This window comes from Mytilus trossulus, chromosome 8, assembly GCF_036588685.1.
Source record: "Mytilus trossulus isolate FHL-02 chromosome 8, PNRI_Mtr1.1.1.hap1, whole genome shotgun sequence".
Classification (NCBI taxonomy): Eukaryota; Metazoa; Mollusca; class Bivalvia; order Mytilida; family Mytilidae; genus Mytilus; species Mytilus trossulus.
The window spans coordinates 3,143,180-3,170,442 of record NC_086380.1 but is presented as its reverse complement, the minus strand read 5'-3'; the positions used below and the strand labels follow the sequence as shown (position 1 = coordinate 3,170,442).

The window sequence follows — 27,263 nt, the reverse complement described above, 5'->3', positions numbered from 1 at the left end:
CTTGTCACTAAATATTAAAAGGAAAAGAACAATCTGCTTGGTTTTTTTTATAGATTTGCGTGGTGCTTTTGACTCTGTTTGGCATAATGGCCTGTTGTATAAATTGATAAATGATGGTGTGAAATTTTGCACTATTCTGAAAAAAATGTATAATTTATCCTTGTCTGCACTGAAGATTGATACTTCAAGTTTCCAAACTCTCAGTTATGCAGAGGATTTAGTATTACTGTCTGAGACGCACAAGGGGCTTCAAAACGCATTATACCAACTAAATAAATATTGCATCGAATTTCAGTTGAGTGTTTACTTGAAACGGCAACCAGTTAATATTTCCTTTAATTCACCTGACTGGGCGAGGTTTAACCGGTTCGCTTATTTAAGAGCAGTCCATCTATAGACAGATGTGTCGGATTGAACTCATTAATGAAGTCCCCAGTTGTTCGTCACAAGGCATACACTCAGTTCAATTTCATAACGGTTTGGTGACACTTATAAGTCATTAGAAATCAACAATCATTATAACGTCCATCATCCTTATCTCACAAGTCCTAAAATAGACTGTCCTTATGCAAATTGAAATGTAAGCTCCGCCAAATCAGTTGAAATAGGTCATTAGAAATCAACAATCATTATAACGTCCATCATCCTTATCTCACAAATCCTCAAATAGACTGTCCTTGTGCAAATTTAAATGTAAGCTTTGCCAAATCAGTTGAAATAGGTCATTAGAAATCAACAATCATTATAACGTCCATCATCCTTATCTCACACATCCTTACATAGACTGTCTTTATGCAAATTTAAATGTAAGCTCCGCCAAATCAGTTGAAATAGGTCATTAGAAATCAACAATCATTATAACGTCCATCATCATTATCTCACACATCCTCAAATAGACTGTCCTTATGCAAATTTAAATGTAAGCTCCGCCAAATCAGTTGAAATAGGTCATTAGAAATCAACAATCATTATAACGTCCATCATCCTTATCTCACACATCCTCAAATAGACTGTCCTTATGCAAATTTAATTGTAAGCTCCGCCCTTTGAGATAACACTGATTATAGTCTAATAGTCGATCTTATGTATCCATGGCAGTTCACGGTTGTGAGTTCGAATCTTGCATGGGGTTGATGCGATCGACTCAAATCTTTATTGAATAGGATAGTCAGTTTTCTTACTGAAGGTTGCTGGTTCTCTTCGGGATTTTCCGCTTCCTACACAAATAAAACTAGCCACCAAGGAGTAAGATATAGTGTTAAAAGTGCAGTTAAAGACTAATTAATCAATTAATTTTATATTTTTAGAGACTGTGCTGATGTTGTTTTTTTCTGTAATAAAACGAATAATCTTCAAAAAAAAAATGATGAGAGAATCAAATAAATATCTGATCAAATATAAAACATGCTCCAAAAGTCGAACCACAATCGCTATAAATCTTATAATTGTTCAACACACTTTTCTACGTGCCAGATGTAAGAACTGATTAAATGGGTGCAAAACTTGTATCATAGATGTGTGTCTTGTTCAATGTCAACAAATGGTCAAGAAAAAGCTTCTTTAGTGAAGAACACATGCATATAACTGTGTTTATAAATCAGCAAGGGCGGTAACGTTAACATATTTGAATTCATACGCGACAACATATTAGTTTGTTAGACTGATATTGTAACTAGCGGTACGTATTTAGATGTGAACTGCTGGTCACTATGGAGCAGAATTAAACAAATAAGTACAGATTACATCATCTTTACAAATCTCTCATTAATTCCATTTTCTGTTTTGTTCACAAAGATTCACACGTTTGATTGCGGCCTTGGTTTTCACTTATTTTAAACAAATAAATTATTCATAACAGGAAACAACTAAAGCTGGACTGTTTTGTTCATTCTGACGCCTTTTTCATAAATTCAACACATATTTTCTTTTAGTTTTCTTAATTGTCTTTCGTTTATTGTTTCACCGAATCTGTTTGATCGTTTAATACGGAAGTGTATTAGCGCCACACATTTTTTTTTCCTATGTTTGCGTTGTAACGCAAACCTTTGCGTTATAACGCAAATATTTGCGTTATAACGCAAACATTGCGTTATAACGCAAACCTTTGCGTTATAACGCAAACATTTGCGTTATAACGCAAACATTTGCGTTATAACGCAAACATTTGCATTATAACGCAAACATTTGTTTTATCTTATTTCTTATTTAAGATTCAAAGGAAACAGTAGTTATTAATGGAGGTGGCTGTATACATTAAAATTAATCACCTTTGTAGTCATTGCAAAGTAAAATGCTTGAATAATTAGATCATATCAATGACTAATAATGAGCAGAATAATATAAGAAGATGTGGTATGAGTGCCAATTAGAAAACTCCCCATCTAAGTCACTATTCGTAAAAGTAAACCATCATAGGCCGAATTACGGTCTTCAACACGGAGCATTGGCTCACAAAAAACAACAAACTATAAAGGTCCCCAAAAACGATATCCATGTTACTACTAGTATATATATTACAAAGAAAATTGAGTAAATTGAGGTTTATTATACCTAAAAAAAAATCAACCCTGCTAATATAGCTATAACCGAATATAAATATACTTCCAAAGTAAGCTCTCGATTGAGAAATGTGTAAAGTAGGTTAGATTCCAGAAGCTACCCTTTGGCAATAAATGTATAGAATGAAGATGTTTTATTAATAAAATATGTTCTCTCTATTCACATTGCTACCCAAGCATCTTAAAAATACTACATTATATTGAAATGAAAATTCAATGACTTTCTATCAAAAAATCTGGATCATATTCTGAGATTTAAAAAAATTATATATCCTTATTAATAATTCATTTTAAAGCAGTAAGATCATTTTGTCTATTTGACTTGGAGGTTTCACAATTGTATGACATTATTTTTGATCTTTCAATTTAAATATGACTATATACTAAACTATATCTATTTTCTTGTTAAATTCTATACTTTTCTGATGCACAAATCAGTCTTAATTTATGTATAATTGCACTTCAAGTATTCCATTATTCCTTTGCATATTTATTCTAATGATTTGGCCTTGTATGTATGTTTCTTTTTTATCTACTAGTAAATCACATCCGAAATGAATGACTGACGAACATATATACAAAACTTAATGAATAATTGAAATCAAAATGTTTGCGTTATAACGCAAAGGTTTGCGTTATAATGCAAAGGTTTGCGTTATAACGCAAATGTTTGCGTTGTAACGCAATGGTTTGCGTTATAACGCAATGTTTGCGTTATAACGCAATGTTTGCGTTATAACGCAAAGGTTTGCGTTATAACGCAAAGGTTTGAGTTATTACGCAAAGGTTTGCGTTACAACGCAAACATAGGAAAAAAAAAAAATGTGTGGCGCTAATACGCTTCCGTAGTTTAATGCTTATTCGAAAATATAAATTTTTTTTGTTTATTCTTTTGTCATGATTTATTTTTTCTCTGTTCTTTTCTGTTTTTCATTTTTTCTAACTTTGTCATGCCAAAGTCTGTTATGGTGACTAATATAAACATTATGGGTCTCGTCCGTTATTAATAATGAAGGCCGTAATGGTTAATAGTTGTTTGAACGACAATCATAACACAGTTTCTGATTCGTATAAAGATGAAAGACTTCCAATAGAATTCCGGTCCTTATTACTGTTCATTTCCATATTTTATTTGACCATTTTAATGTTTTTCATTCAAGCGTAACTGATGAGTCATTTGTATACCAGTTGTCAGTTAGTTTTAGATTTATGAGTTTGACTATCCCTTTGGTATCTTTCTTCCCTCTTTTGTAGACCATGAGTTCCAAATGGTGAAGTTGAAATCATGCCTTCGTAAGTTTTACGGACGCCATCACGAGTTGGTTGACCGTTATGAAATACCCTTTTCACAAATGATATCGGAAATGTTCCTTACGTCGTAAATACAATCCCTTCCCTTTCATAAATGTGACCTACTGAATTAGACTATTTACATTGTACCGGATTTGTTGTCAAATAAGCAACACGAAGGGTGCAACATGTGGAGCCGGATCTGCTTGCCCTTCTGGGCACCTGAGATTACCCCTAGTTTTTAATGGGGTTCGTTTTGCTTAATCTTTAGTTTTCTAAGTTGTGTTATTTGTACTATTGTTTCTCTGTTTGTCTTTTTTCATGTTTAGCCATGGCGTTGTCAGTTTATGTTTGATTTATGCTTTGATTGTCCCTTTGGTATCTTTCGTCCCTCTTTTGTAGACGAAATAAGCGCCAGGCGTACTATATTTTAATCCTGTTATCCATGATGTGTTTATTAACAAATGATTACACTACAAAAATGTATGAAACTATGATAAACAAGTACATCCGTAGAGAGCCTCATTTACAATACTATCAAATAACTGATTTCAAACTACTCATAAATTGCAATGAATGTCATTAGTTTAAATGATTACATCAAAGATCAAATATAAAACAATATGTACAATTTAAACTTATATTATGTGTAGTAGTTAATATTCTAAACATAGACAGATAGATGAGGAAGTCTTCCTGGTACACTGAACTACTTAATATTTATCATTCAAAAGTTCAATGAAAGCATACAATCTATACTTCTGCTGAATTAGACTGGAAAAATAAAAAAATAAAAAATACGTGTATTTATATATCGCAATTGATACAAAAACTGATACAATATATCATACATATCTGTTATTTCTTACATCGAAACTCTGAATATAAAGGATATTGTTTCAGAAATGGGTTTTTTTCATTATCTATTTGAGAATGAGAAAAGTGTTTTCTTTCGTATTTCTTTAAATTGTTATCTTGTTTTGTTATTAAGGAAGCTATTTCATTCTCTATCGACTTCTTGTGATTAGAAAAGTCAATAAACTGTCCAATTCGGAGAAAAGCTCCAAGATATCGCTTTGCGATTTCATTTGCCTCCAGTAGGTCGTAATTAATAATAACGATTTCCTTGTTCAGATCATGTGTATAATTGTGCCAGGCATGTTTCCATTCTTTCTCATTCCAACGAACAGGTGCTTTATACTCTTCACTCAAAATGATGATAAACGTTTTAGTATGGGACATCACGTTGATCATTTCCTCTTCACGGGGAACTCCTATTTCACTATCTCTGCAAGGCCAAAACACCCTAAGCATATTGCTCTCCTCTAGAGTAGGCAGTAAATGCGTAGTCAGCCACAAACGAATCTTTTCATCTTCTTCATTGCAGGCAATGTATACGTCATAATACAATGTCAAAGGATAAGAAGTCCCCCTAAAATGTTTAAGGAATTTCCTGCCAATTATAAATATCTCAAATCTAAAGGAAAATATGATTGCTGACAGTAAAACGACAGTAATGAACGCTGCAACGATAACTGCACTGATCCATATAACATTAGTATCCGGTATTCTACACCCAAGGTTTTTCTTTGTCATAAACTGTATGGCAATTATTTGTTTCTCAATCTGGCACAACACTTGTACATTTTTGATACATTTAGAATCATTCTTCGGAAGCCATTGCTGCAACCAAATATCTTCACATTCACATTTCATCTCTATGGTGTCTAGATAAATGTTGCATGGGTTTAAGTCCGCAATAGACCTATGTAAAGAATGAATTATATTTCCTCTAAAATCGATTTCTGCGTCCCTTAAATGAAACAAATTTGAGCGTGGTAATATTTGGATATGGTTGTTTGAAACATTTAAAAAACGAATACGCTCGAAGTAGTTTTTAATAGTTCGTCTATGATTATGAATATGATCAAACTGATTTGAAAGATCATATAGACTGTTATTTGATAAATCTACTTCTAACACATTATAATCAGGAAGCATGTGTGGAAGAGTCATGAGGTGCAAATTTGAACAGTCAATGAGAGTTCTATTTCTGACAGCTGGTTGATACATACAGCGACATTTTCGCGGACATTTGTCTGCAAACGATAAATTGCAAATTAAATTATCATATTGACGCTCTTTTATAATTGTAACAATTAGTCTATCCTTTAAGCTGATTGGTGAATAACATTTAACGTCAAAGTAATCCCTTGTCATTACCTGTACAAGTCGTTCTGCTGCTTTGGCAAATTGAAACACTTTGCAGTCACAGTTCCATTTATTATCTCTAAGGTCAAACCCATAGAACATAAGTCTTCCAATTAGCAGAGGGTGTTCAAATCCAAGAAAACGCAGCGTATTCACATCAAAAAACGATGTAAGTGAATTATTAGACAGATTCACCATACCTCCGTGCCCGACTGTGGAATTCGATTTAAGTTTCCATGTCTCTTCATTTGTTAGTGATTTTATTGAATTATGGGAATAATCTACCAGACAAAAATACTCCTGTTTTGTTGCAATTGCATTTGTGATATCCAGAGTATGCATCTTATTAAAAGATAAGTTAAGGTAAAATAAACTTCCATTCATGTTAAAGAGAAAACCTGGATCCATTAAACTTATTATATTCATTGATAAATCAACTATACGAAGGAACCTCATATTCATGAACGTGTTATTATTCATATACTGAATATTGTTGCCACGAAGCATCAGAGTGTCTAAGTTTGTCAAGCATGAAATTATGTCTAAAGTCTTTATCTTGTTGAAAGACAAATCTATCATGAACAATCCTTTAAAATTACAGATATTCCCAGGCATAAATTCAAGATGGCCATGTCGATGACTCAACGCATAAAATTCATGCTTATCTCCATAATTCACTATTTCCGAACCATAATGGTTTCTTTTGTCTACTATTGCTAAAGGTCCCAGATTTTTAACATCTGATTTTGAATGACAAATACAGCAGGACATCTTAAATAATGTCGGCCCCTTGTTACATTTCATTGGACATCTTAAATCACTTCTATTGAACAATGATTGCATGTCTTCTTCGATTTGATTACGTGGTAATGCTTGAATCAATATGAAAACTTTCAAGATAAATGTTATCAAGATAATATTAATCCTCATCCTCATCCTCGAAGGCTTAGCTTCGCATAATTTTTACAATTCTATCAAACTGATTAATCACCAATAACTGTTTTCCCGATATATGTTTTAATTCCGTCTTCGACTGTTTCATTATTTCAAAAAACCCGAAATATCTCACGTGATATTTATACAATTTAAAGGTTGAAATTTAATACCTTTTTAAATACTTAATGTTGAACTGCATCAAAACACTTCCTTAATTTTTTATGTAAACGATTATAGTCAAAGGTCAAGTATTGCTTTTTTTTTGGTCATACAAACATGATTGATTTGTATGAATCACTCAACAAATGCTAATATTTTATGTCAAATAAAATATTTTTATTTTAATAATCTGATATGCTATGAACTTCCTGGCCTTTCAAATACATACTATTATGCTTCAATATCATGCGGAAACTTTTCTGTTAACTGTTAGTTGTAAGATATTCTAGATAAATATTCAAGTCGAATGACATACACTATTTGAGATGAATATATGATACCTGTCAGAACAGATTGTAAGATATATTTTTCTGGTGTTTTTTGGAGGGTATTTGCAACCTTATATTATGCATCTTGTTACTTGCAGTAACGAATTTATTTTGACCTTTCCTTTCAAAGATTTCTCTTATTTCATTTTGTAACCTGTCTCGACTCGTCGAGACCTGTCTCGACCAGTCTTGACTCAGTCTCTATCCGTCTCGACCTGTCTCGATCATTATGGACCTTCAAATTCAGTCTGGACCTTCAAATTAAGTCTTGAATCAGTCCATCTAACTCAATTGAATATAGATGTAACAAAATTCCATTTTATTTGGTAGTTTGCTTCATTGATGTAATATTAAAAGTAAAATCACAAAAATACTGAACTCAGAGGAGAATCCATTCGCAAAGTCCATAATGACCTTTGACAGATCTTACGGCAGATAATTTGAACTGTGATTTGACGGAGTGTGACAATCACATGATACACTACAATATTTGCTTTATTTACACCTCTATTGTTTATCTTATCGAAAAATGAAAACAAAACTGTAATATTGATTGGTTCATGGCGCTTTTGGAAATTAAACTTTATTGAGAACAATCAAAACCAAATACTTGAAAGCTAAGGACGTATCAGACCCAAGTCGGATGCATAAGCCTGCAAAGAGACGTTAATTCTCAAGTCCAATACAAAATGACAAGGCCAAAACAAAAAACACGAAAACTGACTATAGGACAACCTAAAGTTAGCAAAACATAACATTAAAAACCTATAGAATTAGAATGTGCTCTTTGAAAGAAAGCAGATATACTTGACAGAATTCGCACTCTACTTTGTCCATGCAAAAATGCTGTCATTGTTTTTATATTTCATCGACACAAATGATAGACACAGGTACACTATTGAAGTTATCTGGTAGCTTCCGGTAAAGCAATAATTCATATGCGCCAAGAACTGGTCTTATTTAACCAAATGTTTTTAAACATGCCGTTCTATCTAGTTTCAAAAGAGGTTCGCTGTGTGTAAAAAGTCTTATATAACCTTTTCAAGCAGACAATTAATTATGCAAGACCACAACTCGTTACTCAACATCCGGGTCACTTCTTTTAACAACCTACTGGTTCATGTTTTGATGCATCATTGAAATAGTTCTCTCTCAGAAAATATACATTTTTCACTGGAAATTCAAAAATCAAACTCTCTAAACACATTTATCGAAGTGACGAGCTCTCTTCGTTTCATAGCAACATATAAAGGAATGAGATATTTTGAAATTTTTTAGAGATTCTTTTGTCGGCGACGTTTACTGGCAGTAAAATAGAAATTTCTGTCAAACTGCAAGGTACTTATATAATTACAAACCGTAACGAATAATTTCATAAAGTTGATTAAGAGACATAAATGTGATTAAGGTAGTACTAACACTACAGGGAGATAACTCTGTAAAATCAGCTAAACGTTTAAATTACGTTGTATTGTTAGGGGGATATTTAGCTCTCAATGATCAAAATTAGTGTTTGTCAAACTTCTATATAACCAGTGTAATTTTTCTGATAGAATGGTTGGTTCCAATTTTTTAAAGTTTTTATATTTTTGTTAAAGGGTCAAAAAAAATACTTTGTCAAAATTTGATGAAAATTAAACAAGCCAAATTAATTTTAGTGAAGGTGTTGGGTACCACCTTAATAGAGGGTTTTAAGAAACCTACGTACGTTAACACAAGTAACTCAGGCTCAAAATCATTAAAATATAAATGGTTGTTGTCTCTCTTTGTAGGTTTTACCTTTTCTCTCGAATACTAGTAGTCAGAATAATATTTTAATTTTTAAATAACATCTATTTATCAAGCATAGGCCATTAGGTTTTGAAAAATGACCCGCATATTGTCAATTATATAATGTTAAAACACTAGTTTCTTATATTTACTTAATCTGGCCAGTAAAGCTTGTTAAATTATTTTCATTTCCGCATTAGAATCCTTGAAACAAGAACCACTTCAAAATCACATCAACAAACGACAACTACTGAACATCAGATTTCTGACTTATGACAGGTGCAAACAAATGCAGCGGGTTTAGACAATTTAATATGAACCAACCTTCACCCTGATCTGAATCAATATTGTAACATCAAAACATAGAAAGACACACTATAAATATCAATATAAATGGCTGAACTTAATCAAAAGACAATGAAAACAAGAGAGAGAATATACACTGCACTAATACATTTGATCTATGACACAATTTAATAGAAAATCAATAATGAAAGGGGTTAGTTTGTTTTTCAAAAATTTAGTTGTTATAGATTTGGCCTTTTGTTTTCTCGTTTGAACGATTCACGTTTTTCATGTTATTGTGTTATATAGATGGTAATATAATATTGAGTTACTCATTGCTTAAGGTCGTTCTGCAACCTATAAATGATTTCCTCCACTTCATTATGACTTTAACGTATTGTTGTCTTATTTGCCATCATACAACATCAATTTATATATATATTTATATTGTATAGAAATTTATCAAATCAAAAGACTCTATATATATAAAAGGACTGAGTTTAAATCTGGCGATATCTATTCAAATATGTACTTGGATAGTTGTCTCATTGGCAATCATACCACATCTTCTTTCTTATATTATTTGGAAAATTGTAACATTGTTCACCGTGACAAACATAATCGTATAACACACGACGTCATATAGTATATGTTCATTTACTTATTTTGTAATCAAGTAAGGTTCACACCTCACAATTAACTAGTTCGCTTTACTATGGTATTACTATGATATTTCATAAATTTAAAATTTTCATAACCATTAACTGGTTACTGTGGTAGAGTAAGATGAGAGTCAATTAACTATTGCAAAATAGAAAGATCAGGTGGTATAGCTTATAAACATATAGCATAGGGGCGACACAACGGGAGTCACATATAAAGTTAGATCTGATTACACTCTTGGGTAGCACCAGTTACAACCACCGATGAGGTTCGTCTTGATCAATCTTTGGATTTTGCTGTCGTGTTTTGTAAAATGGTGATTGTCGTTTGTTCGTAAGTCTTTTTTTTTGCCAAAGACTTGCCATTTTATTTTTGACCAATATATCTCTGGTATCGTTCCCCTCACTTCTGTCATAGAGACTAGTCATGAAATACTAGAAAACTTAAAAATTTTCTATACACATGGAAAAAAGTATTGCAACACCAAATTGAAATTGAAATTAAAAAGCACTCTTTTTTTTTTGTGATATAATTTGTTAAAATAGCACTAGTGAAACATTTTTTTATATATCACCTGAGTTTTATCAATAAATTTGCACATGCAGCTACTGTACCTGTAAACTGCAAAACAGATGTTTTTATCTTCATTGTTTTAAAGTTCTGTGATTGACACCTTGTAATGGGTTCTCCACAAGTCTTAACTGCAGCCATATGGCAGATAATCAGCATGAGAGAAGAAGGAATGGCGCTTTGGCAACCGCACGTATTGTTGGTCCTCACCATTCTACTATAAGTCGTTTTGAGAATACAAATCAGGCAATGAACGACTATAACGACCTCTCGAGATCAAGCAGACCCCAATACCATCTGCTAGGGGAAATGAAGTATAACGAAGGTTGGTCAGAAGCCCAATGCATACAAAAACAAAACTAAAAAAGAGTGGTGAGCCTTTTAACAAGAACTGTTCGAGATCGACTCATCGCTACTTGTTATCGTGCGATCAGACTATTTCGGGGACCCTTGCCTACGAACAGACACACAGTTGTACGTATCCAATGTAGTGTGTAGCTCGCCAAAATTGGAAATTAACATCGTGGAGGAAGATCCATTGTTCCAATGAAATTCGGTTCATCTTTCTTGGCCCGATCGTAGTCCGGATTTGAACGATATCGAGCATATATGGGACACTATTGGGCGTAATGTGCGCGGAAGGGCACCCCATTTCAAACATGTCATGAAATAAACAATGCATTCATCAGAAATGGTTACTGCTGCATTAGCAATAAAAAAGTCGATTGATGGCAGGAATCAGATGATGTCAAGATTCGGTTATCCGTTTGAATGGAGGCTGTGCACAAAGTACTAAGTTTTTGGCGTATAACGATCAACCAGTATGTGAACAATCATCTAAAGATTTATTTTGAAATATCAGACATTGTAAAGTTCGACTACAGTTAAAGCTGTTAAATGCATTTTGTTTTTTTACAACTTCATTTTGTTATTAAAATTGTATTTTAGATTATTCATTGTTTTTCATACATTTTTTGTTCATTGAAATGCCAATGTTATCATAAACTATGTTTCAATATTATTTTACAAATATTTTATCATATTCCATCCAACATAAGTGGCTGATTTTTCAAGTTTTAAAAAATCAAGGCGTTGCAATACTTTTTTCCATGTGTATAGTTCATTTTACTTCAACAATTCCTTTGACAGGAAAAGAACGGCGGTACGTCAGTAGCAAAACTTATTTCAGCAATGTTAAAATGTCTTCTTCAATTTTATTATCAAAATTCGAGAAGTTAATGACCTTTCTTAAAGTAAAAAATCCTCGAAAGAACTTCTTCACAGTATCATCGCATTTTACGAAATCGTAATTGATGACAATAAGGTTCCGACTGAAGTCACATTTGTAATAATTCCAAGCATATTTCCATTCTTTCTTATTCCATTCCTGAGTGCCATTGGTAATGTCACTAAGAAGTATGACAAAATTACGACTTTTTGACATAACGTCAATCGTCTCTTGTTCCCGAGGAGCTCCAAATGCACTGTCTCTGAAAAATAAAAACACACCAAACCCTTTTCCCTCAAGATAAGGGACAAAGGAAGTTAACAACCATTTCCGGACTAGTGGATCATCATCATTTGCTGAAATATATATATCGTGTTTTATACAATTTGGCGCTACTGGCTTTTTTACGAAGTTGAATACAGATCGTGTAAATATAAAAAATTCAGACCGGAACTTGAATATAGCCGATGCAAGTATGATTACTGCAGCAAAAGCTGAGCACATCGAAATATTTAACAACGAGGCATTGTTATTTGACACAGGACATCCAAGATCTACTTTTTCCATTTCAGTAATAGATCGTAGTAGTCCATTGTGTTCGCAAAAAACCTGTGTGTTTCTAGCACAACTTTGGTATTGTAATGGTAACCATATCTTCAACCAAAAATCTTCGCATTTACATTTCATAATAATTTGTCCTAAGGCAATCTGACATGGCTTCAGCATCTGTAATGACCTTGGAATGCGTTTTATTGCATTGTATGTCATATTGACTAGTTGTATTTTTCTAAAACGATATAGCACTATATCTGAAATGGTTATAATTTGGTTATTTGAAAGATCTAGTGTCTTGATCCTTTCAAATACGTCCAACTTAAACTTTTCTATCCTTTTTAAATTTGTTATGTTGTTGTTTGTGAAATCTATTTGAAGATGGTCATTCAAGGGAAGAGCTGCCGGAATTTGTTCGAGTCTAGACCTAGAACAATTGACTACTGTTCTATTGTTTATAGCTGGCTGATAAAAACATTTGCATTGTGGTGGGCATCGTTCAGATAATGACAAGTTACAAATTAATTGATCCAGCTCGGAATTAGCAATAATGTTTGTCAAAGTTTTCGTCTTAAGTTTTATCGGAGAATCACAAATCAAAAAAACATTTACATTATTAAAAATTTTAACAACTGTTTTAGACGGTTTTGCAATCGAATAAAATTTACAGTCGCAAATCCAAGGATTTCCTTCCAAATAAAATACCCAAAAATATAATTTTCCTGCATGGTTAATGTTTAGACCTTCTTCATTAAAAATCGAAAAGTATGTTAAGTTATTATACGATACATCTATCGATCCTTTTCTGGAAAAAACGGAGCTGTCTTGACTTTTCCATTCCAGTTCGTTTGTCATAGAGTGTATAGAATTATGTGAAAAGTTTGCAGTACAAAAAAATAACTGTGACCATAATATATTTGTAATATCTATGGTAGTAAGATAATTGTATGAAACATCAAATTCAAACAAACTTCCATTTACGTTAATCAAAAATCCAGGTTCGATATATTTCAGTCTGTTATGAGACAAGTCAATTACACGAATCAGAGTCATATTAAGAAATAATTCTTTACTAAAGTATTCCACTTGGTTATGGTGTAGTATTAACGTATCAAGGTTTGGCAGACATGATAAAAGATCGATATCTTTGATATTGTTGTATTGTAAGTATATTTTCAAAATGGTCGGGTAATCACAAATATTACTAGGTAAATTATTGAAACTCTTATTAGAACTCATTAGAAGATGTGTCCGGGTGAACGGTGATCCAGGCAACACTATCGTTCTGTTCTTCCATTCTATTGCTATTAAAATACTATCTACTTCGGACTCATCATAGATATTACAAACACAACACTCTATGCTATTACAAAAGGAGTCACACCTTAAATCACCACGTCCAAATTTTTCTTGTAATACGTCTGATAGAACAAGTCCGGTACCATTTGAGGGCAAAATTAGTCCTGTACCATTTGAGGTCTTTTCCAAACTTAAATTCAGATATTTTTCATAAATATATTGTTTATATCTATCCAATATCCGATCTTGATCTAAAGATTGACTTGAAGATCTAGAATTATAAACTAAAATAACAACTAAAAGCGAAAAGCAAAATTCTGACAACATTTTTTAAAAAGCGAGCGTTAACTCAATGTGTTGTAAATACGGTTTGCAATGAACTGACAGAATATTAAATTCATTACTTAAATACTTACTGCATTGTCAAAACAAGAAAAATAACAGCGAATTAAACAAAAGATTTCATTTCATTTTTAATTAACTAATAACAAAAGGAATGATCCGGGTTTCATGTTATAACAACTAAAATCGTAACAGATAAAAGGACACATAATATGTACGCTATACGCATGTACACATCTGTAAACTTTTAAAAAAGATTTGTGACTTTCAAAGCGAAACGGAATTGAACAACTGAAATGGTAAAGTTGTGGATCACTAAGGAAAAAGTAAACAAAGAATAATAATTATTCTTAACTCTTCTAAATCTTTTGTTTTCCAATTTTTCAATTTTTTAGCAATAGGCGTTTTTTTTATTACAAAAGAAACATTATATGAAGATTTTCCTGAAATTCATTGAAACACATTTGTATTCCAACTAGAGCGCCAAAAGAGCTTAAAATGTAGATGCTGTTTGTGAATTCATCATGCCGCGTTTAAAGTTGTATCGGTAAGTAACACATTTGTTATCATATAAAGCTTCTAAATAAATCGATATAGAACCTACTGTTCATTCCGTACCACATCTATCGATAAAAAGACATAAATGAAACGACGAAAATATCTAAGCTTGTAGGGCCATACAAGTATTACTTACTCAATGATGTCGGATACAAGTAGGTAAAACTGGTGTAATGCATGAATATTTAGGAATAGTAAATTTACTATACCAATGTCCAGCTATTATTTAAGTGGTCAACATATAGATTAAATCGATATTCTTTTTTACAGATGTCCAAAACTTGTAAATCGATTATGACGAGGCAAAAACAAGTTATAAATAAAATAAACAGTCATCGCATTTACTCCTATTAAAACGAGGATGTATTTTGGGATAAGAAATTATTTAGGATGCAGTATGGATTGAGGTTGGTGTATCAACACATGGGGTTGGTGAACTATGCTATAGTTAAGGAGCTTTAAATATTACTTATTATTTCAGCTATTAAACACTCAGAAATCCATCAAACAAAACTTCGAGTATCAACAGAGAAAAATTAACGGTTCCCTCAAATCATACTAGATACGATGCATCAACAAAAGTAGAGTCTCCATAGAGTGAGACTATACGTGTCAATAATAACAGTATCCCTGAACAAAGCTAGACTTTGAGCATCAACAAAGCGGCAACCACCAAATGAAGTGACACGATACTCATCCATCGACAAAATTTAAAGAAACGAAGTGAGAAAAAATACATCAACTACAAAACAGGATGATAGTATACGTTTATCACAATAGAGTAAAACTAGAGGTTGGGACAAAGTAGGTATCACAAACACGGATTCGACTATTTGCACCAACAGTGTTGATATCCAAACAGGCGAAACAACAGAGTAAGTTGTGAGAATAGATGCGAGCACAGAGGGAGTATCTCTTAACATAAGATTATGAGCATCAACACAGTTAATATCCATCCAGAAAAACAACAGGCGAGTCAGCAGTGTCAGTATACCCAGACAGAGTGAGACTAGACGAGTCAACAAGGTCAGTATTAGCAAACGTGACAAGACTTTGTTAATTAACACACTGGTAACTAGTAAACAAAGTGAAACTACAGGCACTAACATAGTTATTATTCAAACGCGCAAAGTGAGATAACTTAAATAGTTTAGTTATTTGAAACAAAGTGAGGACATTTTTGCATCAGGATAGTAGGAATCACAGCACGGACATACGGAGTTATAATATGACAGACATGTCTTTGGAAGCAGAAATCCTCTATTAGTTGAAACATGATGTGAAATATCGAATCAACTCGAAGGTATATATTTCATAAGCAGTGGTGATCCTGAAAGCCAAAATATTTGAAACGTTATCAAACATTTTAGAAAATCAACCACATCATATTTAAATTTGGTTTATTGGCAAAGAAAAAAATAAAGTATATCGCCCATAGTTTTTTTTGTTTTTTAAGTTTTATAGTTGATCAACACAAATGTATTTTATAACTGTTATGCATATGTCTTGTAGCAATTAGGTTCAACTCGGATCAATTAATATCCGTGTTTTGTTTTTTTAAAATATCTAAACAAGTAGGTAGTATTGTTATTAAACGATTGAGATAAATATTAAATGACGATTCAATTTCTTAAGACATATCTTATTTTTTGTTTCTTACGTTATATATTGTCGTGTTTTGACTTTATTATTTGGTTCATGAACATCCGGGTAAACTATCTTTTAAATATCATGAATATATGTTGAAAAATAAAAATCTACAACACAGACAGGTTTACTAAATTAAAATCCTGGTATCTTTGATAACAAATTAGTCTATACTATGAACCTTTTGGGTTTTAATCATATTTTGAATGATCTATTGACAGTGATTCTGTGTCAACATGAGTTATCATTGATATGGTTAAAATAATAAATCAACAGTTCACGAAACTCAAATATATCTTAATATTTCAAATGTCATCAATGATAAACCTTTCGGACGGAACTTACGTCCAGCGAACAATATCGTAATTATTATTTGCCAGATTTAATATTTTGGCACAAAATGTCAATGTGCCAGAATGACACAGTTGTCAAAAATGTATTCGAACTCACATTTTGTTTATATGAAATTAAGAATGGAAATGTGGAATGTGTCAAAGAGACAACAACCCGACTATAAAGCAGACAACAACCGAATGCCACAAATACGTCTTTAATGTAGCGAGAAACTTCCGCATCCGGTGGTGTCCTTCAGCTGGCTCCTGAACAAATATGTATACAAATATATTTATACAAAGAAGTTTTTTTTCAATATTAAGGTTTAATATCATACAAAATAACATACAAAACGTCGTTTCTAAAACCAATTTGTCTTGATAACCTTGATCTGAATAACTGAAAGAAACATTGTTATGTTAATTCCGTTTAACAGTGTCATGCTGGAGTAATTTACCGAATCTAAATAAATATAGAAAATAAAATTGAAAGGATACATTTCAAGCTCTTCTTTTGTTTATTTCGGGGTTGATTTGCAAATTATTTGGCCTCGCACTTTACTGATGACACTAATTGTTGAAACGCAAATCTTGTACGGTAAACCCTATCTCATTATGTTTTATTTAAAAAGTGAAAATAACTCACTATGTATTGATATGTAGATACCAAAAAATAAAAAAAAGATAAAGGTAAAACAATTCAAACGGGAATTCCAAAGCTCTATGTATGTTTATATTATAATACGAGTTCACTGAAGATTGATTTGTAAGTACCAGTGTATGTAAAGTGCGGATCCTAAAATATCATTTTTACTGTATATGCCATAAATGTCTAATGTAGAATGATAAATAAACAGACGAACTTTTTTTAATTATTGAAGAAAATGAAGAAAATTAGTTAAAATGTATATGTTCAGAAATACATAATACTAATAAAACAAAGTTAGAGATGCGAGCGGGGTTTTATCGCGCCTAAAGCCATCCAGCTGTGAAATATATACCAAAATAGGTGAATATTTAGGACATTTCACGAACAGATCGTGCAGGTGCTTTATAATTAACAGGTGAGATTTTGTTGCAGTAACAAATATTCATTTTAATACAATTTTTAAAGTTGTATAACGTAGAATATGTTTTGTCATTCAGTTTCTTCATATTTAACTAAATTCCACTTTGATGATTTCGTAATGCTAGTTATGTTTACTGTCGAATAATGATACTATTCTTTCATTTTCACTGTGGAGCGAATCATTAGTATTGTATATGCGGTGCATTTTCACTGTATAATATTTTTTTTAATCTATTACAGCTCATTTCTTTAAACATGTAGAGCAAGACTTTAGTTGATTTTCTTGCTTTTTTATTGGATAATCATTATGATAACACCCAATTTAATTCAAATATTAAAAATACAGGTTAAACTATGTTTATTCATATTGTTAAAAAATGCCAATCTTATTTACAAAGTTTGTATAAACATTTATACAAACAAAGCAAGCAAGCCAACCAAAGTTTTGCTTTACATGCATTAGGAAATTAGCTGTAAAGCCTTAATTTAGCCGACTTGCTAAAACAATAGATAAAGTAAGAGAAAGATTTGATAAAATTTAACTTACGGAGGAAAGTTTGGTTTTAAAACACTCTAATAAATTCAATAGAAATAACATTTATTTCAAATGCATTCCATTTATTTTCTTATAAAGCGTATAGGGATCTTTATCCTTATTTTTTTTTTATCCATTTCCATTACACTTCACCGCTAATTACGTACATCTTGATATAGATTTCACCTTTAATTTCCCGTTTAAAAGGTTTTACACTGGAGCCCTTTATAACTTGCTGTTCGGTGTGAGCCAAGACTCCATGTTGAAGACCGTATTTTAAATAACGTATAATGGTCTACTTTTATAAATTGTGACTCGGATGGAGAGTTGTCTCATTGTCACATACGACATCTATATATGGCTCAAAAACAAAACGAGACGGGATAAAAAGGGATAAAAAAATCTACGCTACTTTTTTAATATATTTATAATTGGCTTAATATGAGTCAAAATAGAGTAAAATAGTGGGTCGCATTTGGGTATAAGCGTCACGCCGGATTGCCGATTTTTTGCAAGCGTGACAGGTGAAAGTCAAATGATTGTGTAGTGAAAAACGGGAAATGAAGTCTAGCGGGACATGGATAATTACAAAAAATTAGAACTGCATAGTATAAGCGGCATACGGGAATCTGACAAAACAATAAGCGGAATACGGGAATCTGCCAAAGCAGTAAGCGGGATCCGGGATCAGAACCCCCCAATGAGACCCCAGAATAAGATATTTTTGTATATTCATCCTATTGTTACAGTCATGCCTTCAATAACAAATGTATCCGATGCATGCATTTTTTTTTATATTTTTGGTCCCTTTTTCAATTTTGTGGGGTTCAAATTTATAGCTAGTCCTTTAATATAGATATTTTGAATTCGTTGACATGCTGAATCTAACCGTGTATCTAGTTTTGGGATTTTTTGCCTAGTTGCTGAAATAGCCCCATAGAGTTCCAAAGGGTCTAAAATCAACAAAAATGAATTGTAGCATGCATTTCGTGTACAATAACCCAAATGTGCATGGTTTTACCTCTGCGATAGTGTCCATTCGCGGATCTAGAATTTTTCATATTTAGGGGCCCACCGACTGCCTAAGAGGGCCTGCTGCTGTCACGCTCCAGTGATTCCCTTTATAAGTTAAAATCCAGGAGAAACGTAATCTGAAGAATGCAATATGACATTTTGAGAATCGCTTTTGTTAGAAATTTGAAAAGCTATATATTTGATGAGGAATGAATGAGGAGTTGTATTTAAATTTGAAAATACATGTATCATAAATCCTTAAGTCATCAACTAAATTTTTTTTTCATTTGTTGCAAGTGCATTTATCACATAATTCTACAATAAAATTCCTCGCATCTTTGAAAATTCTACATTAATAATGACTGCACTAACAGTGATAATTCATCGCATCTAAAGTTAAAATGGATCGCTTTCAATAATCGATATGCTATATTATGATGCTTTTATAACACTTATTTGAACTTTAATGCTTTGTTTGTATATTATAAAGACATATCACAATGAAAATATGTTAAAACTTAACTTAAAATCCTTTAACTTGATATTTTCAAAACGTAAACAAATAAAGTTTTCCCATGATCCTTTATTCTACAATAGACATACCCGCATATAACAGTAAAAATGAACTAGCTGGATTCGCACTTTATATACACTGAGTACTATAACGTCAAAATTAATGAGTTTGTCCTCCAAATTTTTCGCCTTTCATAGACGTGTTGCAATATTTGTATTTAAGTGACATCTAACATCCACGCGTTCCAACATCAATCCGAATTCCGATAGGAAAAAATCGGAGGACTCCTTATACATACTCCCCATTGGGCATGCGTCAAACGATATGGTAGGGTAAACGAACAGTCCTAGAAAATGGGATATAATTGATGGACAACGAATTTTTTAATCATAAAATTGCTAAAATTTGAATACTAGACTATTTAAGTTAATAAGAAATTGAAAGTATTTGGACAAAATTTGCAGTAGACTTTGAATTCCAAGTGAGATTAGCTCAGTCTAGATTCGTAATGAGTAAAAACAATATGGCTTCCCCTATGAAAGTAAACAATGACTCTCAAGGTGAAATCCAAAATGACACTTTAGTTACTTGCTCTCAACCAGCTTCCACAATCACTCCACAGCAATCTATCAGCAACAAGCGATCACTCCCAGATAGTCCCGATAACCTCCCAGCGACACTTAAACAGAAAACAAGACAACTAAGGAGGCGAGGTAACTCGATGGGTGACCTTACCGAGATAGACAATCCAAAAAAAGCTGCTTCAATACGTAAGTCTGTAGCTGACAGAGTCCTTGAAGCCCTCAGCAGCCCAGAGGTACTAAATACTATCATACCCATTTTGTCAAAACAAATTAGCGATACATTAGAGCCAATGATAGAAGCTGAAGTTAAAAAATGTGTTGCCGAAGAAATCCAACCACTATTACAGAAACTAGATTGTCAGTCTAGTATAGTTGAAACACAAAAGCAACAGTTAATTAAACAATTCATACAACTCTCGTCATTGCAACGCACCACCCAAGACCAAATCACATCAAACAATGAACGTGAAAAAGAAATCAACTTTCTCTTTGATAGGGTCGCTCTACTGGAAAACAGGCTTGAAATTCAGGAACAGTACTCTAGAAGGACAAGCCTGCGTTTCAATAATGTTGCTATTCCCGCAGACAGAATTCAAGGAGCAAAAATCGTCCATCCAGTCGATACTGATAGCATCATCCTAGATATATGTAACAACAAACTCGGACTCGACATTGGTATTCGAGACATTGGACGATCCCATGTCATCGGCAAGCTCAAACAAGGAAGGTCTCAAGTAATTGTCCGATTTATTTCATACAGAACTAGACAACTGGTATACTCCAACAAAAAAGCTCTGAAAGGTGATCCTAATGGTACATTTATTACAGAAAACCTAACACAATTTAGGACAAACCTCGTTAAACAGTTAGCAACGCTAAAGTACAACAACAAAATCAATGCCTGCTGGACCACAGACGGTCGGATCTTTGTCAAAGTGAATGCTAACAGTCAAAAGCGCATTATTAACAACCTCGATGATATTAGTGATCTCGAGTCAGATATCCAACAACTTGAAGAACGCACGAACACAACTAACTCTGATGGAATGTAGAATACTAGGTTTCACCATATTTCATATTGATATATATATATATGTATATATAATAAAGACTTAATATCTTTAATTCTACTACAATTGAATAACTTTTTGAGAGTGTGTCATATGTGCTGAACAGTTAATAACAAAATATTATGTTTACAGATTGTTTCTTTCCCAAATGTGAAACTGTATGACAACCCCGCATCTTACCAAAAGCAATCAAAGTCAGTGATCCTATTAAAAAATTCTATGTTCATCCATTAAATGCATTAACACAATTTATTGAGAGTAAATTAAAGTCTCGGGTTTTTTGTTTTTTTTTAAAAGTTCATTCATTCTTATTCTTAAACTTGAAAAACACTGAAGTAAAGATTCATTTGAAAGAAAAACCAATTTAAAAAACAAAAAACAGTAGCTAGTACTGTTAGTTAAATAACACACATTCCAACTTAATATGTGTGTATATTCTCGATATATAGTTGTCGGAATCCGTAAACCTTGTTCCAATCTGTTGGGTTTTTTTGTTTTTTTTTATTTGTTTTTGATTTGTTTTTCTTTGGTTAGAAAGGAACAAAAACTAAATCCAAAAGTGTCCCTAAAATCATAGCCTTTTTTGTAACCTTATATTACACTTATTTTGACCTTCACCACTGTATTTATTATTTACAATTGCATGTTGTGTTTGTTTGTATGTATATATTATGTTTATTAGGTGCATCTAAAAATTGAACAATTTTGTTAATTTCATTGCAGGCACTAACTTGACAGAGACCTAATGAGAATCTTTTTTAAAAATAAATAATTATAGCCCATTTCATTAAAAGTTTTAAAAAAAAATACATCGATTGAACATTTCCGTTTGCCGTAAATTTTATGTTTATCTATGAGTACATACTCTAACCAGTCTTCTGACCACAGGTGTCAACAATAGATAATTGTGGTTAAGCTCGGGTAATTAACCATTTCGAAACCGTTATACATTGCCTTGAGATTCACGAATTAATTGTAGTTCACCCACAAACAAAATCTAACCGAACTACATACAGATGACCGCTTTAAACTAACATAATACCCTATTAAAAAATATTAACTATTTGATAAGAATAAGAAAAAAGTTAAACATGTCGAGAAATGGGGAAATCGAATATTTCACTTATTAAGTTCTTCAAGCATTACAATTCATTGTTCAATATTTAGATAAGCCTTTTGAAACAACTATAAATTGAACGGGATTTTTGCTTGTCTGCAAATTGTATGTTGACGTACTAACCTATTGTGTATCATATCATAATTTGTAATCTAATGTTTATAGCCTGTCTATATAAGTTTTAACTCTATTAAGCTAACAGCATTTCTGGAAGTTTGTGATAATAGTCATAACACAAAAACATTTGTTTTGTTACGCCAGGATACAAAAAAAAAAAAAAAAAAAAAAAAAAAAAAATACTTAAAGCTACAAACCTTTTTTTTTATTTCTAAATACAATACATATAACTTCTTCAGTATTACAATATCCCATTTTCATTCTCCTTTTTTTTTTATGACTTCCATATTTGCGAGGCTTATTTATTGGCCTTTAACATTTTTCAACTTTTCTTGCTCTTACTTTTTTGTATTTTTCTGTGATGATGAAGGTGATGATGATGATGATGTGTGTGTCAGTTTTGTAATGCTCTCCTACAGCAGTCCTCTCCTAATTCCTGTAACAGTTTATTCATGTAATGGATAACTGCGTCCAGGATTACAGGGCTGCTATAGGTATATTTAATAACAGAAAAAAACAATGTGGACCTTCATCCAATTTACACATAGCTTCCTATCTAGACATATTTATAATCAACTTACGTTGCAGTCTCCTCATCTTCAATCTCTCTGTTTTACAAACAATTAATCCAAGATTAAACATTATTTTTCTGTTGTACGTACTTCATTTTCTCCTTATTATTAAAAATGTAGAAACAAATCCTGGTCCAAGTTTTCGTAATGAATCGAACGCACCGTCGATGAATGAAACACAACCACAAGAAAATTTTATATCCATTTGTAGTCTCAACATAAGATCCGTGAGAAATAAAATAAAATTTCTAAATAATTTTTGTGATGAATTTGATATTATTACGCTATCGGAAACACACTTAGATCCCAACATTGCTGACGCCGATATAAAACTTGATTCCTTCTCTTCAAATATAGTCCGAAAAGATAGAAATAGCTTTGGTGGTGGTTTACTCATTTATGTCAAAGATGGTATCGGACTTAGTCGAATAAATGCACTCGAAACGAAAGAAGACGAATCCCTTTTTGTCAATATCCATGCTAAAGGTCAAAGCTTCCTATTGTGTCACACTTATCGATCGCCTAATTCAGATAATAACTACTGGACACGATTAAATCATGCAATTGGGATGGGTTTGGAGGTCAATGAGAGGATGGTAATAACGGGCGATTTGAACTCTGACTTACTTACTACGCATAATAACAAACTGATTGACACATTAAATTTGTTCAATTTAACCAATGTTATTGAATTACCTACTAGAATAACGGACCATAGTAGCACTCTGCTAGATCCGATTATTATTAGTAACTCTATGTCATGTTCCTTTTCAAATGTTCTAAAAACTCCATCTGCAATTAGTGATCATGATGCACCTGTTGCATTTCTCGAATGTCCAATGTCCGATTTTAAATCTTTTAAAAGAGAAGTATGGCTATACGATCGGGCTGATAAAGCCAAATTTGCTAAGAAATTAGACGAAATAGACTGGAATACCATGCTTCCCGAAAGTAAAACCACTAATGAGATGTGTGAATGTTTTACAATAGAATTTTTGAAAATAGCTAAAAAATGCATCCCTACTAAAATAGTAACAGTACGACATAATGACAAACACTGGTTCAATTTGTCTCTTTTTGGAACAATAAAATATGTTTAAACTAAACTAAACTGGTTCAATAATGACATAAGACGTGAAATTCGAATCCGAGACAGATTAAGGAAAAAAGCGATTAAAAATAATTGTGAAAATAATATCATGAAGTACAAAAAACAACGAAATAAGGTAAATAATATGAAAAAAATCGCCAAAGAAAATTTTGAAACAAATTTGGATTGTCTAATATCAAAACAACCCTCAAACTCAAAAACGTATTGGAAATTAATGAAAACGTTAATTAAATCCAAAAAAGGTTCAGAAACCATACCCCCTCTCCAAAATATTATAAATGATAATGAACTGAATGATACTGTATATGAAGATGAGGAGAAATGTAATTTGTTGAACAAATATTTTAGTATGATTTCAAAACTGGATGAAGATCATGTTGATTTGCCCGAATTTGATACAAAAACTAATAGTAAGTTTTCAGATATTCAAGTAAATATAAAAGAAATAATAGATATTATTCAGATATTAGATCCAAACAAAGCATCTGGTCCTGATGTGATCAGTCATAAGATGCTAAAGCTGTGTCCAGAAAAGGTAGCAGTTCCACTCCATATTATATTTAATAAATCCTTAAGAGAGGGAATATACCCAACTAGCTGGAAGATAGCAAATCTGATACCCATTTTCAAAAAGGGAGATTCATCTTTGCCATAAAATTATAGACCGATATCCTTAATAAGTTGTGTAGGAAAAGTTATGGAAAGAGTTGTGTTTAAGCACTTATACAATCATTTAAAAGCTAATAAATTAATTTATGAGTATCAATCAGGATTCCTCCCTAAAAATTCAACTGTTCATCAACTCTTAGAAATATATAATTGCATATTAAACTCCTTGGAAAAAAAAGATATAAATTGTTTTGTATTCTGTGACTTCTCTAAAGCTTTCGACAAAGTTTGGCATAGGGGTCTTATATATAAAATGAAAGCTTATGGTGTTGACGGAAACGTATTGAATTGGTTTCAGGATTATCTACACGACAGAAAACAGAGAGTAGTATTAAATAACTCGTCTTCTTCCTTCTGTAATGTCTCAGCTGGTGTCCCCCAGGGATCAGTTCTGGGCCCTCTTCTCTTTGTCTTATATATTAATGATATTGCTGATAAGCTTACTTCACTGTGTCGGCTATTTGCTGACGACACATCATTCAACTATTCTGGTAACGATGGAGAACAGATTAGATCTGTTATTGATCGCGACTTGAAAGAGCTGGATGTTTGGTCTTCTAAATGGCTTATGTCATTTAACCCAGATAAAACCGAAATTATGATTTTTTCAAATATTGAGACTCCAGACCTCAGCTTTTCCTTAAATGGTAAAAATATACCTTTAAGTACATCTCATAAGCACCTGGGAGTTAATTTCAGTAGTGACGCAAAATGGAACAATCATATTGAAAGTATAATTACAAGTGTAAAGAAACACTTAAATGTATAACGTAAACTTAAATATCGATTATCTCGAAATAATTTAGAAAAACTATACTTAGTTTTTATAAGACCCATTTTCGAATATGCCACGGAAGTGTGGGATAATTGTGGAATAGGCTACTCAAATAAATTAGAAAATTTACAATTAGAGGCCGCAAGAATAGTAACAGGTCTACCAATATTTACAAAAACTGAAACTTTATATTCTGAGGTTGGCTGGGAATCTCTTTTTGAAAGAAGAAGGAGAAGAAAATTACAGATGTTTTATAACATGAACCAAAAGCATGCACCAGAATATCTTTGTAATCTTGTTCCTCCTTGTGTACAAAGTACAACCAACTACCCGTTGCGAAATGGTCATGATATTATTGTTCCATTTTGTAGACTTTCCCTTACTACTGAATCGTTTATTCCCTCTACTATACGTGAATGGAATAAACTTGATCCAAAAATTCGCAGTGTCGACTCTATTTCTAAATTTAAGAAAGAATTAAAAAACGATAGTCTAGTATGTAAAATTGAAACGTTTTATTTGTACGGCCCAAGGAAATTAAATATTATCTTAACGCAATTGCGATGTTCCGCTTCACCATTGAACAATGACCTATTAGCTAACATTATAAATGATCCTTCTTGTCATTGTGGGTCCGATATTGAGGATGTCTACCATTACTTCTTCGTTTGCCCAAAATACACATTATGTAGGAAAAACTTATTCGATAACCTTAACTGGCTATCTGAAAACTTTGTTTTAGATACAAAACTATTAATTTGCGGACACTTGGAACTTTCGAACGAACAAAATATTCAAATTTTCAAACAAGTTCAGAATTACATAAAAAGGTCAAACAGATTTCTTATGCCTTGATAGAGCGTTATTATTATTGCTGTCACAGGACGTCATCGTTGTCATCAATCCACAAGTCATCGTCACAGAAGTATACGATTTTTCAAACTTTCTTTTTCCTTTTTTACTTTGTCTCCTCTTTGTTCACCTATGAAAGCTAGTATTAAATTGTATAAACTGTTTGTTTTATATGCATGTCCATTATATTATACTGTTATTGTAACTTTATATTGTATTATGGAAAAGACTTCATAAGTATGATTTACTTGTGTCTAATCCATTTTGCTTTAATTCAGCAAATAAAATATGTTTAAACTATACATACTACTAGTAGTTTATTTAATTATAACACATAATAATGATCATCTGATGCTAGTAATACTAGAATTGATAAGTTTAACAGGATTTTTTTTATGAAGGCTTGTTAGAAAATTAGTGAATATCATTCTGTTCCTATCAAATCTTTTCATTACGGTAACTGTTTGGAAAATTGAGGGATCTAATAAAATTGTCAGTACTTTTCCAAGTTTCAACAATGTTAACATTAAGGTCA

General features: G+C 32.2%; 1 protein-coding gene across 1 annotated transcript; it reads right to left on the bottom strand.

Moving 5' to 3' along the window:
• Positions 1-4,612: 4,612 nt before the first annotated feature.
• Positions 4,613-7,189, bottom strand: LOC134728125 (protein toll-like). Its single transcript, XM_063592561.1, has one exon. The coding sequence runs from the start codon at positions 6,993-6,995 to the stop codon at positions 4,707-4,709; it is 2,289 nt and encodes a 762-aa protein (XP_063448631.1). The 5' UTR covers positions 6,996-7,189; the 3' UTR covers positions 4,613-4,706.
• Positions 7,190-27,263: the final 20,074 nt, after the last annotated feature.